Genomic DNA, 14,090 nt, shown 5'->3' on the forward strand with positions numbered 1-14,090 from the left:
ATCAGCTCACCGTATGCTACAATCTGCAAAAATCAAAGAGCCTTGTTTGGTACCAGCAATCGCAACACAAAGGAAAAACAGGTTACGCTGTTTCCTGCTATAACAGCTTTTGTCATTATATGTAGTTTATGTATGTTGTGGATGTTTATTAAATGCAATTACATTTGTTACTTACAAGTCCACAAATTGCTTGTTTTGATCTGTTACATCAGCTTCTATTAAGAAAGATATGGTATGACCCTTAAGCTTTTAGTATCCTCCCTCAGCTTTCCTTGTACTTCCTGCTGACGCTTAGTCATTCTTATTCTTTCTATTTTACAGATGCAGTACCTCTGGGAGAGGCAGAAGAAGAGCCTAGAGGAGAAGGTTGGTAGAATTTTCAAGTGTAATTTTCTGCTCAAGTTTTAAGATATTGACCTTTTTATGCTGCATACAAGCATGAGCAAAACAACTCACAAGAAAATGATCTGGTTTATCTGGCTTGTCCACTTGCCTAGTTCCACACGTTGCAATGTCCTCTTGAGAATATGGAATTTTCCTCTGGAGATGCAGTTAATAAGCTTTGTTAAACTTTGAAGTGTTATTGGAAGCAGTGCAAAAGCAGTATATATGATACTGAAAGCTGTATTTTCAGTGACACCAAAATAATGCTTGCAGTTAACCACGTGAACATTTCTCAAATTTTTAAAACTTTGACATCCACTTATTATGATGAAGTTAAAATATCCACAACTGAACAAACATTAGAAAAATAGATGAGATCATTGTATCAAGACTGTAAGACATAGGAGCAGAAGTTAGGCCATTCAGCCCATAGAGTCTGCTCTGCCATTGATTCATTTGCTGATAAAATTATTAATCCCATTCTCCTACTTTTTCTCCCATAACCCTTGATCCCGTTGACAATCAAGAACCTATCTATTTCGGTCGTAAATGTACTTAATGACCTGGCCTCCACAGCCTCCTCTGGCAGTGAATTCCATAGATTCACCACTCTCCTGGCTAAAAAGGTTTCTCCTTACCTCTGTTCTAAAAAATCTTTCCTTTTTACTCTAAGACTGTGCCCTTGGACCCTAGTCTCTCCTACCATTGGAAACATCTTCCCAGCATCCACTCTGTTCAGGCCATTCAGGATTCTGTAAGTTTCAATTAGATCTCCCCCCCCCGCCCCCCCATCCTTCTAAATTCCATCGAATGTAGACCCAGAGCCCTCAAATGTTCCTCATGGATTATGCTATTCATTCCTAGGACCATTCCCGTGAACCTCCTCTGAACCTGCTCAGGGCCAGTACATCCTTCCTGAGATAGGGGGCCCGAAACTGCGCACAATACTCCAAATGTGGCTTGACTAGAGCCTCAGAAGTACATGCCTGTTTTACATTCAAGTCCTCTCAAAATAAATGCCAAAGTTGCATTTGCTGTCTTAACTTGCAAGTTGAGTCAGTAGTTTACCGTGAGAGAATCCTGGACTACAACTCGCAAGTCTTTGCATTTCAGACTTCTGAATTTACGCCCCATTTATAAAATAGTCCATACATCTATTCTTCTTACCAAAGTTCATGTTCTCACGTTTTCCCACATTGTACTCCATCTGCCACTTCTTTGCCCACTCTCCTAACCTATCCAAATCGTTCTGCAGCCTCCCCCCTCCTCAATACTACCTGTCCCTCTACCTATCTTTGTATCACCTGCAAACCTAGGCAGAACATCCTCAGTTCCTTCATCTAGATAATTAATGTATACAGTGAAAAGTTGTGGTCCTAACACCTGAGCCTTGTGGAACACCGCTAGTCACCAGCTGCCATCTGAAAAAGATCCTTTTATCCCCACTTTATTTTCTGTCACTCTTCTATCCATGCTAGCACCTTGGCTCAAAAACCATGGGCCCTCATCTTACTCAGCAGCCTCCTGTGTGGCACCTTGTCAAAGGCTTTCTTGAAGCCCAGGTAGATAGGTCTGTTGGCTCTCCTTTGTCTAACCTGCTCATTAATTCCTGAAAGAATTCTAACAGATATTAGGCATGAACTTCCCTTGATGAAGCCATGCTGACTTTGGCCTATTTTACCGTCCCAAGTATCAGAAATCACATCCCTCACAATGGGCTCTGAAATCTTACCCATGACCGAGGTTGGGTTAATTGGCCTGTAATTTTCAGCCTTTTGCCTTATTCCCTTTTTAAATAAGGGTGTCATGTTAGTGTGTTTTTTTTTCGCCCCTGTCCTCTGGGACCCTCCCTCACTCGAGAGATTCCTGAAAGATTACCACTAACGCCTCCACTATCTCTTCAGCCATCTCAAGAACTCTGTCCTTCTGGTCCAGGTGATTTAGCCACCTTCGGGCTAATCAGTTTTACTAGCACCTTTTCCGTGGTGATGCCTGCCACATTGTTTATAAATGAGAGGTTTCTGAAATCATGAGGGGCATGGATAGGGTAAATAAACAAGGTCTTTTCCCCCCAGGGTGCGGAGTCCAAAACTAGAGGGCATAGGTTTAAGGTGAGAGTGGAAAGATTTAAAAGGGACCTGAGGGGCAACATTTTCATACAGAGAATGGTGCATGTATGGAACGAGCTGCCAGATGAAGTAGTGGAGGCTACAACATTGAAAATGTGTCCAGATGGACTGAAGGGTGTTTTTCCATGCTGTATATCCCTTTGACGCTATCTGGAAAAAATTGGAGGTGACCTGACTAGTGAGTTTCTTGATGACACTAAAACTGGGGGAGTTGCAAATAGTGAGGAGGAACGTTAAAGGTTATAGCAGGATCGAGATTGTAGCTATGGGCAGAGAGATAGAAGATGAAATTTAATCCAGACAAACGCAAGGTGATGCATTTTGGAAGATCAAATTCCACTGTGAATTATACCTTAAATGGCAGAACACCTGGGTGCATTGACATGCAGATGGATCTGTGCATAAAGTTCCACAGATCCCGAGAAGTGGCAACACAGGTGGATAAGGTCATCAAGGAAGCTTACAGCAGACTTGCCTTCGTTGATGGGAGCATCGAAAATTAAGTTGGCAAGTTATGTTACAATTGTACAAAACTTCAGTCAGGCCACATTTGGAATATTGCATGCAGTTGTCACTGCACCATCTGAAGGATGTGGATGTTTCAGAGAGTGTGCAGAGAAGGTTTACTAGGATGTTGCCTGGCCTGGAGGCTTTTAAGTATGAAAAGAGGTTGGATAAACTCAGGATAATAAAATGTGAGGCTGGATGAACACAGCAGGCCAAGCAGCATCTCAGGAGCACAAAAGCTGACGTTTCGGGCCTAGACTCTTCATCAGAGAGGGGGATGGGGTGAGGGTTCTGGAATAAATAGGGAGAGAGGGGGAGGCGGACCGAAGATGGAGAGAAAAGAAGATAGGTGGAGAGAGTATAGGTGGGGAGGTAGGGAGGGGATAGGTCAGTCCAGGGAAGATGGACAGGTCAAGGAGGTGGGATGAGGTTAGTAGGTAGATGGGGGTGTGGCTTGGGGTGGGAGGAAGGGATGGGTGAGAGGAAGAACAGGTTAGGGAGGCAGAGACAGGTTGGACTGGTTTTGGGATGCAGTGGGTGGAGGGGAAGAGCTGGGCTGGTTTAGGGGTGCGGTGGGGGAAGGGGAGATTTTGAAACTGGTGAAGTCCACATTGATACCATTGGGCTGCAGGGTTCCCAAGCGGAATATGAGTTGCTGTTCCTACAACCTACGGGTGGCATCATTGTGGCACTGCAGGAGGACCATGATGGACATGTCATCTAAAGAATGGGAGGGGGAGTGGAAATGGTTTGCGACTGGGAGGTGCAGTTGTGTGTTGCGAACTGAGCGGAGGTGTTCTGCAAAGCGGTCCCCAAGCCTCCGCTTGGTTTCCCCAATGTAGAGGAAGCCACACCGGGTACAGCGGATGCAGTATACCACATTGGCAGATGTGCAGGTGAACCTCTGCTTAATGTGGAATGTCATCTTGGGGCCTGGGATAGGGGTGAGGGAGGTGGTGTGGGGGCAAGTGTAGCATGTGACCCCACCACCCAAGACTTTTTTCCATCCCCACCCCTGTCTGCTTTCCGGAGAGACCACTCTCTCCGTGACTCCCTTGTTCGCTCCACACTGCCCTCCAACCCCACCACACCCGGCACCTTCCCCTGCAACCGCAGGAAATGCTACACTTGCCCCCACACCACCTCCCTCACCCCTATCCCAGGCCCCAAGATGACATTCCACATTAAGCAGAGGTTCACCTGCACATCTGCCAATGTGGTATACTGCATCCACTGTACCCGGTGTGGCTTCCTCTACGTTGGGGAAACCAAGTGGAGGCTTGGGGACCGCTTTGCAGAACACCACCTCTCAGTTCGCAACAAACAACTGCACCTCCCAGTCGCAAACCATTTCCACTTCCCCTCCCATTCTTTAGATGATATGTCCATCATGGGCCTCCTGCAGTGCCACAATGATGCCACCCGTAGGTTGCAGGAACAGCAACTCATTCCGCCTGGGAATCCTGCAGCCCATTGGTATCAATGTGGACTTCACCAGTTTCAAAATCTCCCCTTCCCCCACCGCATCCCTAAACCAGCCCAGTTCGTCCCCCTCCCCCCACAGCACCACACAACCAGCCCAGCTCTTCCCCTCCACCCACTGCATCCCAAAACCAGTCCAACCTGTCTCTGCCTCCCTAACCTGTTCTTCCTCTCACCCATCCCTTCCTCCCACCCCAAGCCACACCCCCATCTACCTACTAACCTCATCCCATCTCCTTGACCTGTCCGTGTTCCCTGGACTGACCTATCCCCTCCCTACCTCCCCACCTATACTCTCTCCACCTATCTTCTTTTCTCTCCATCTTCGGTCCGCCTCCCCCCTCTCCCTATTTATTCCAGAACCCTCACCCCATCCCCCTCTCTGATGAAGGGTCTAGGCCCGAAACGTCAGCTTTTGTGCTCCTGAGATGCTGCTTGGCCTGCTGTGTTCATCCAGCCTCACATTTTATTATCTTGGAATTCTCCAGCATCTGCAGTTCCCATTATCTCTGGATAGACTCAGATTGTTTTCGCTGGAAAGGTGGAGGCAGAGTGGTGACCGGTAGAAAGTTTACGGGAGAAGTGCGGGGAAGAATTTTCACTTGAGGGTGGTGGGTGCCTGGAATGCCTGGCCAGGGGAAGCAGGCATGTTAGCAGTGTTTAAGGCATTTCTTGCTCGTTACATGTTCTTGCTGTTCCATTTGTGCCACACGTTAAATGATTACTGAGAAAGAAAGAAGCTTGCATTTTTAGTGTCTTTCATGATTTCATGACCAGAGGACTTCCCAAAGCATTTTACAACTAACCTGAACAAGATCTTCTAAATCCTAAATGAAATTGGCCCCCTCTATCTTCCTCCAAGCCCCCAGAACATTTATTAGTATTAGTGTTGTATATCTCATATCTAATCATGTGGTTCTATGATCACTGTCCCCTAAAGTTTCCTGACTAACACATGATTTACTTGACCCATGTTATTCCCCAAAACCAAATCCAACAAGGTCTTCCTTGTTGGGTTAGCGGAATGCTGCTCTAGAAAATGCTCTGGAGTATGCTTGACAAACTCTTCCCTCCTTTCTTCTCCATGCCTTTCAGTGTATTAGTACCCCAGACTAGATTAGGATGATTAAACTTTCTTCATTGTAACCACTCTATCGTATTTGCAAATTTGCTCCTCTGTATGCCCCCCTAATGGTGGTGTGTGGAATACACCCCGTAGTGTACAGCCAATAGTATCTTGTTTGTTTCTTATTTCTAATCAGCAACTTGTATAATAATGTGTACTATAATGCTCGGTCATGTCATCCATTTTTTTCAAAAGCCCCCTCTGTAATGCTTTATCAACTGCCTTTTGAAAATCCATGCACAGGTATGCAGAATCAAAGAACACAGGCAGGTCATAAGATTCCTAAAGTTGCTCTGGAATCTCTGATAACAATTGAAATCTGCAAGTGATCACAGATCACGTATCACTTATTTTCTAGCAGCTTTTCAACAACAAATGTCAAATTCAGTTTCAGTTACCAAGTTACCCTACAATTACCAAGCTTTTATTTCTTAAATAATAGGAACATATAAGCTCCTTTCTTGTCAACTACACATGAGGAAGTAGCTCCCATCTCCTGGTCTGTGTTGCCCTACAGTGCTGAAGGTGTTCTACATTATGTGAATTAGCCTCCGCTAAAAGCATTTCTGTAGTTGCTTCTGTTGAAACTGTTTTAATTGCATGCTTACTTTGCTGTACTGCAGCTGTCATTCCCTTCAGAAGCGAGGATTGATGCAAGCTACTTGTTTAACTCATCAGTTATATCGATATCATACATTAATCTGTTCTCAGGCTAAATGTGTCTTTAATTAGATTCTACCTTGCAATGTAACTGAAAACATTCCCATAATATTCATTTATATTGTATATGTGTGTATATATATGCACAATCAATGTCATAGTAATTTTTAAGTTGCCCTGTTACTTGTCCTTGCTGTCCTGCTAGTTCAATATTTCATATAAATTTAAAACTAATTTCTCTACATATTCCCTATTTAGGTGTTTAATCTTCACTTTATATTGAAAATTTCTACCCTGGGGATATGCAGACTTTAAATGGGCGTTTATAAGCATATGCCAGTTCTGTTAGCCAGCAGAAAATTGAAAATTCCCGATGTCAATGACTCTTAACAGATTCAATGTGATTTTTTTCCAACAGCAAAACCAGTTTTAACTGCAATTAATGCAGTTTCTCAACTATTTCCAGCTTATCCTTTTCTACGTAATAGCACTTTTGAACCAAAGAGTTCACTTCAAACATTAAGATACTGTAGAAGTTAACAAGCTGAGTATTGCAGATATTTATTTCAAGGGAGTGGATAATATCTGCTGGCCTGGCCAGTGTCGCCGTATCCAGTGAAGGAATAAAGAAAAACTGCATGGATTAGATAATTACACTCGCATGTCAATTATTAATGTGGTGGTGAGGAATTTAGGCATAGAATGAACACCACCTGACAAAAATCAGTGAGGATTAGACTTCTCAGTACCACACGCTACAACAACTTGGTTACTAATTGAAAAGGCTGAGCTGTTTTGAAAATTCTTGCCCACTTAGAACTGGAATCTCCAAACTAGATAGGCAGTCAGTACAATCTCTTGCGTAGTAACAGGAAAGAGAAAGAAGAAAATATTAAATAAAATGTGCAATGAGAGAAACTAGAAGAGGCAGACGTTCAAAATTTCTCAAGTAGAAAGGACACTCCTTCAGGTACTTCCACAAATGTAGTACTAGTTTTGTACTTTCAAGAATAGTATTAGTTTATTAGCTTTTCGATTTAGTTTCTTATTTACAGTTGAAATGAGTGAGTGTTGGGTATACCTATAGCGTAAATTATAGAGTCATTATAGCTTATATCAGAGATCAATAGTCAGGGCTACTCTTGGGTTGTAGTTGACATTGAAGTATTTAGTTTGCTGTTGTTAGATTTCTATTTTTGCACCATGTTTCCATGATTGATTTAGAATTCAAATTTGGTATTAGGCTTACATTTTAAATCTTTTATTTAATGCTGAAGAGAAAGACAGATTAAAAATTGTAGCCCTGAAATTTGTGGTAAGATTTGAGGCAAACTACAACTAATGACATTGACAGCACATTGAAAACCTGGAAGATAGACCCCAATGTAAAACTAATGTGAATGCTGCATTCATATGGCTCATTTGAATATTGGAAGCATTTTGTTGTTGGCCTCTTAATCACATCTTTTCCGTGTTGCCTATGGTGGGAAGGGAGAAAATAAACCATTTTGTTGAGAGCGTGCTTCTCTACAGTTTGTGTGTATATACAATAAGCAACTCTGAATAGGATGAAAGCTCTCTTTTGTTATCACTGATCATGTTCTTTGTTGTTTGGCACTGAGTTCAACTAGGCCAAAAACACAGCATTCAGAGAGACATAGAGGTTATAAAATCATGAAGGGCATGGATACAGCGAACAGCCAAGACATTTTTCCCCTATGGCGGGGGAGTCCAAAACTGGAGGCTTAGATTTAAGGTGAGAGTGGAAAGATTTAAAAAGGACCTGAGGGGCATGTATGGAACAAGCTGCTAGAGGCAGTGTATACAATTACAACATTTGAAAGTCATCTGAATGGGTATATGAATATGAAGGGTTTTGAGGGATATGGCCAAATGCTGGCAAATGGGACTAAGATTAGGATGTCAGGTCAGTGCAAATGAGTTGGATCCAAGGTTCTATTCCCCTGCTGTATAACTCTGACGCAGCTACAAAGGAGCTCTGGTGGAACTGGTTTGTTTCAGTCTCCACTGTAACTTCCCACATCTCTAAATTCTGAGGACTTGTATCCAAAAGGGCAACCCTTGCTAAACCCATCCTGTTTATCCGTGTGGCATGCCTTGGTGAGATTGATAATTGGCACTAATTTAGGACAATTTTTGCTGTGGACCCACTCCCTACCAAACTGAATTGATGATGTGAAGGCCCTGGTGTTGGACTGGGGTGGACAAAGTCAGACACCAGGTCATAGTCCAACAGATTTATTTGAACTCACAAGCTTTCGGAGCACTGTTCCTTCATCAGGTGAATTGAGGTAGTGTCCTTTCTATTGTTAGTACTAACCAGAAAGGGGAGACTTGATTTTATTTGGACTGTTGTCACACTTGCATCTGAGGTGAAAATTGTAGCTTCTAATCAAATTTTTAAAAAAAGTTGTTTTGCGATCTCATTAATTTACAATAGTGAAACATTGCTGTGAAACCTCAGTTTTGAAACTTTTCTGTGGAGATCTCCAAAAATTGACATGTTCCCAGGGAATCTGTCAGCTGTTCAAAAGAATTATAAATATTTATTTGTCAGTTTTTCCTTCTATTAACAGCAGAAATCTGTGCTAGTAGATCACAATTAGAGAAATCTGATCCTGATCCCAAAAATTTAAGACCCTCACAGCCTGTGGTTCTTGTCATTAGGATTTTCAACAATCCTAGGTCTTAAAGTACACAGAATTTTCAAACGTTAGGTTGGTTAATAATAATAGTTATTTATGCCTGGAGATTCCAATATCACTGCTTCCTCCTTGCTTGCATACAGATATAATTGGATAAGCTTTAAATGCAGGTAGATATATATGTTAGAATCACTGATTTGTTACTGTGATCACATTATTGTCTATTCCAAGCAATGTGTTGAAGTTCTGTAATTGTAATTATTGTTGGTTTGACCGGGACCACTGATACTTAGATAATAATGTTTATAATAAAACTGTGTATTGCCGTGGTCCACTTGGGTTAGTGCACTGTCTGTTAAACCTGACTACTCCTGGGTCATTAAAAAGTGAAACATTTAATCAAAATAAACCCCTTAATTTTCCCTGTCTTGTGAACTCAGGCAAACAGAAAAATTTGACATTTAACATCGTGTTTAAAATGGTTTCTGTACTTGAAAAAAGAACTACTCCTTTATTACAAAGAAAACAATTCTAACCACAGGCAACAAAGCTATTGATTGCCAACATTATAACTGCACTAGCTGAACGCTAAATGCTTTATAGAGTCATATAGTACAGAGACATACACTTTGGTCCAATCAGTCCATGCCAAACGTAGTCCAAACTAAACTAGTCCCACCAGCCTGCTCCCAACCCATGTCCCTTTAAACCTTTCCTATTCATGTACTTATCCAAACTTTTAAACTTACTTCTCTGTACACATGTACAGTCAAGCAAATAAGCATGAATGTTATTAGGGTGAAGGGAAAAAGTACTGGCTGACCACAGCTCAATAGCAACTCCATAGGATTTGATAATGTGGCCTTTTTCCACAAGAATGTCTGTGCTCAGCTTTCCTTGTTTCCACATTCTTTCAGTTGTTTGGTGATAATGGACAGTTGGCATACACACAGATTCATACTCCTTATACGGTCTTTCAGTCACTTGAAAGGCAGCAGTTTACAGCAACTGATGGGAGAGAACGTCATCCCAGTATTGGTTACTTCACTACAGAGAGAGGTGCATAGTCTTGCCTTGAGGTCAAGAGGCTTCCTGACTAGCATTGTAAACACGTGAGCTAATCATTACCCAATCAGTTGTCATGCTGGTAGCTTCTGATGCCTGCAACTAGTCCCAATTGCACAAACTAATCAGCAATCTTTTATATGAAGCTCATTTGGAACCCACTCCCCTAATATCATAGTGACTTAAGTTTCTTCCCCCACTGTGAACAAAGCAACAATAAAGGGGAGGCCCAGTGATGATATAGCAGGGTTGTTAATCTAGAAATTCAGGTAATGTTTTGGGGACTACAGTTCAAATCCCACCACAGCAGATGGTTGAATTTGAATTCAGTTGAAATCTAGAATTAAAGAGCCTAATGATGAGCGTAATCCATTGTCATTTGCCAGGAGTAAAAAAACCCATCTGACTCACTAATGCCCTTTTAGAGAAGGAAACTGTTATCCTTACCTGGACTGGCCTACACGTAACTGCAGACCCACAGTGATGTGGGTAACTCTCGGCAGTTAGAGTTTGGCAGTAAATGTTTGTCCAGCCTCAGTGATGACCTCATCCCATGAATTGATAACAAAAACACGCTATAAGCATAACTGTCAATGAGTTTCAGTAACTTATTTTTAAAAGTACAGCAACCTAGCACTGTCATTGGAAAGCAACCCTTTTCTTATTTTAGTCCATGATCCAAAATGAAGAAAAGTTGTGGTTTTTAACAGTATTTTTATCACTGTACATCTCTTTTTGGATTATTTTTGCTTTGAAATTTTGTGAGCAAACAAATCTCATCTGTAGTAATTAGAATCATTGTTTCCAGGAAACGAGGGCTTTAATCACTGAGCATGTCTGATTACTTTGCAAATTTTGCCCTGATCCTTGAGTCTTAAAGTCAAATAAAAATTAAAACTACAAAAATTTATACATGGTTTTCTTTTAGGAGGGGGAGCTTTATCTCATGCTAAAATGATGCAGAGTAATTTGAAATCTACATGTTGAATTTTCCTGTTAATTCTCAAAAGCTAGTCCAGACATTCTAAATATAACTCCTCATTTACTTACAGATGGTGGTACTGTGGAGGGCACAGAAGCACATAGAGCAGAAGAAGGTATTAGTTTCCATTTCAAACTTAAAAATCAATAATGAATTCTGTGTGGCTTTTGTGGAAATCTTCATTTTACATTAGTGTAGTGCAAGCTTCTTTAATGGTGCCTACCTTTTGCTATCTATGGTGCTTGATTATGCTTGCTTGCTTGCCAACTGACAACTATATAATTTTGTTTTAATTTGACCTACCCAAAGAGAAAAGTGAGAGGTAATTGAGGTAATCTAGTCGCAAGAAATAAATTCAGGTTTTACTTGTACCTTAACCATTCAAAACATTGCTCAGCTATATATATTGGAGCAATTGATCTTTTTTAAGAGAATTACAGGAAGATATATAACAACCAGCAGGAATAGCTAGCTGATCAAGAATGTCTGATATGTTACTTGAGCGTAAATTAAAATTGATTGTAGCTGTAGAGTGCCTTGCATTACAACAGTTCAATTCATCGCCACATTTCCTTCTAACTGAGAAAGAGAAGCAAGGAGACTGGAAACCAGCCAAATGATCATTGCATTTGTGCCATTTGACCTTCCTCCAGCATAAAGCCAAAAGTGGGGATTTTCACCAATGGTCACCAGTTATGATGACTCAGATACTGAAGCAGTCCATGTCAAAATGCACCAAGACCTGGACAGAATCTAGGCTTAGGTTTAAATGCGGCAAGAAACATTCATGCCACATAAACGTTAGGCAATGACTATCTCTAAGAGGAGAAAATTCAGCCACTTATCCTTTAATGTTCAGTGGCATTACCACAAGTGAACCACCCCATTATCAATATCTGGGGAGGTTAATGTTTACTAGAAACTGAACTGGACTCCATACACTGGCTACAAGAGCACAGTGGCTCAGTAGTTAGCATTAGCCTTCCAGCGCCAGGGGTCCGGGTTCAGTTCCACCCTCGGGTAACTGTGGGGAAGTTTGTGCATTCTTCCCATGTCTGTGTGGGTTTCCTCCCACAGCCCAAAGATGGGCAGGTTAGGTGGATTGGCCATGCTAAATGTTAGTTCATTGTGTCCAGAAATGTGCAGGCTAGATGGATTAGCCCTGGGAAATGCTGGGTAACAAGGATGTGGGTAGGGAGGTGGGCCTGGTTAGAATGCTGTTTGGACTCTGGACTGGATGGGCTGAATGATTCCAAAAAGCGCAGGTCAGAGGCTAGGAATACTGCATCGAATAACTCCTTTCCTGACTCCCCAAAACCTACAAGGCACAAGTCAGGAGTGTGATGGAATACTCCCCACTTGTCTGCATGAGCGCAGCCCAACAACACTGAAGAAGCTTGATACCATCCAGGACAAGGCAGCCCACTTGATTAACACTACAACCACAAGCATTGACTCCCTCTGCTGCTGATGCTCAGTAGTAGCAGTGCATACAAACTACAAGAGGCACTGCAGAAATTCACCAAAGATCTTTAGCAACTTACAAAGCATTATGGCCTTTTAAAACAAAAGCTGATGCACGTGTCGTCAACAATTGAAAATCAACCTAATCTAAGGCACTGTTCATCTGAACAAAGCTACCTTAATTTTTCATTTTTGTTATTATTATTCACTTGCGGGACACGGCCGTCACTGGTTGGGCTAGCATTTATTGCCCGTTGCTAGTTGCCATCGGGGTGGTGGGGGTAAGCTGCCTTCTGCAGTCCACGTGCTATGGGCTGACCCACAATGCCCTTAGGGAGGCAATTCCAGAATTTAGACTCAGTGACAATATCACACCTCTCCTACCAAGAAGGACAAGGGCTGCAAATTCATGGGACTCTCCCACCTGCAAGCTTCTCTTCAAGCCACTCCCCAATCTGCGATATTGTCACTGAGTCTAAATTCTGGAATTGCCTCCCTAACGGCATTGTGGGTCAGCCCATAGCACGTGGACTGCAGAAGGCAGCTTACCCCCACCACCCCGATGGCAACAAGCAACGGGCAATAAATGCTAGCCCAACCAGTGACGGCCATGTCCCGCAAGTGAATAATAATAACAAAAATGAAAAATTAAGGTAGCTTTGTTCAGATGAACAGTGCCTTAGATTAGGTTGATTTTCAATTGTTGACGACACGTGCATCAGCTTTTGTTTTAAAAGGCCATAATGCTTTGTATTAAACCATCATATTCTTCTGATTACATTTTACAAATTTTATTGATTTTGATTGTGTATTTTGGAACAAGTGACAATAAATTCAGTGAGAAGCTTTGTTTACGAGTGGTACAGGCAGATCACAGCAAGCAAAGGATGTACAAATGAAAAAGAACTTGGAGGCATGCAGATTATATTGCAGGTTACATTCTTTGAGGCACAAGTCCATTCAACAGTCTAATGGCTGCAAAGAACCTGCTTGTACACGTGTTCAGGCTTCTGTACCTTCTGCCTGATGGAAGAGGTTGGTGGAGATCATTAACAGGGTGCGATGGGTCTTTGATGTTGGACGCCTGTCTGCAGCAGTGAGCCATGTTAATGGGGTCCATGGATGGAAGTTTGGCTTCACTGATGGTCTGGGCTGTGCACACCACCTTCTGCAGTTTCTTATGGTTCTGAGCAGAGCGTTACCATACCAAGCCCTTATGTACCTGGACAGTACGCTTTCAGTGGTGCGTCAGTAGAAATTGGTGAAGGACTTTAAGGACATGCTAGATTTCCTGAGCAAGAAGAGGTGTTGTTCATGCCTTCATGACCTTCGCGTTTACGTGGCAAGTCTAGGGCAGGTTGTCGATTATCGTTACTCCGAGGAACTTGATGCTCTTCGCGCTGTCAACCTCACTAGTAGATGAGTGTGTTCACCTCCTTTCTTTCTGAAGTCGATCAGCTCTTCGGTTTTGCCAGTGTTGAAAGACAAATTATTTTCATTGCACCATATCACCGAGCCTTCTATCTCTCTTCTGTATTTTAACTCATTGTTAGATATCAGTCCCACTAGAGTGATGTCAGTGAACTTGTAGGTGGCGTTCATTTGGAATTTGGCAACACATTCGT

At 42.3% G+C, this 14,090-nt stretch overlaps 1 protein-coding gene across 16 annotated transcripts in view; it reads left to right on the forward strand.

The window, feature by feature from the left end:
* The window catches only part of unm_hu7910 (un-named hu7910), a 212,344-nt gene that overhangs the window by 102,301 nt on the left and 95,953 nt on the right, over positions 1-14,090 (forward strand). For 14 of the 16 annotated variants that reach the window (XM_048529088.2, XM_048529073.2, XM_059645895.1 and 11 more), the window contains 2 exons: positions 322-366; positions 11,072-11,116. In XM_048529088.2, coding sequence (XP_048385045.1) covers positions 322-366; positions 11,072-11,116 — 90 coding nt within the window. The remainder of the gene's footprint in view (positions 1-321; positions 367-11,071; positions 11,117-14,090) is intronic. The other 2 variants (XM_048529080.2, XM_048529086.2) reach the window with 1 other exon arrangement.

This window comes from Stegostoma tigrinum, chromosome 5 (genome assembly GCF_030684315.1).
Source record: "Stegostoma tigrinum isolate sSteTig4 chromosome 5, sSteTig4.hap1, whole genome shotgun sequence".
Lineage (NCBI taxonomy): Eukaryota > Metazoa > Chordata > Chondrichthyes > Orectolobiformes > Stegostomatidae > Stegostoma > Stegostoma tigrinum.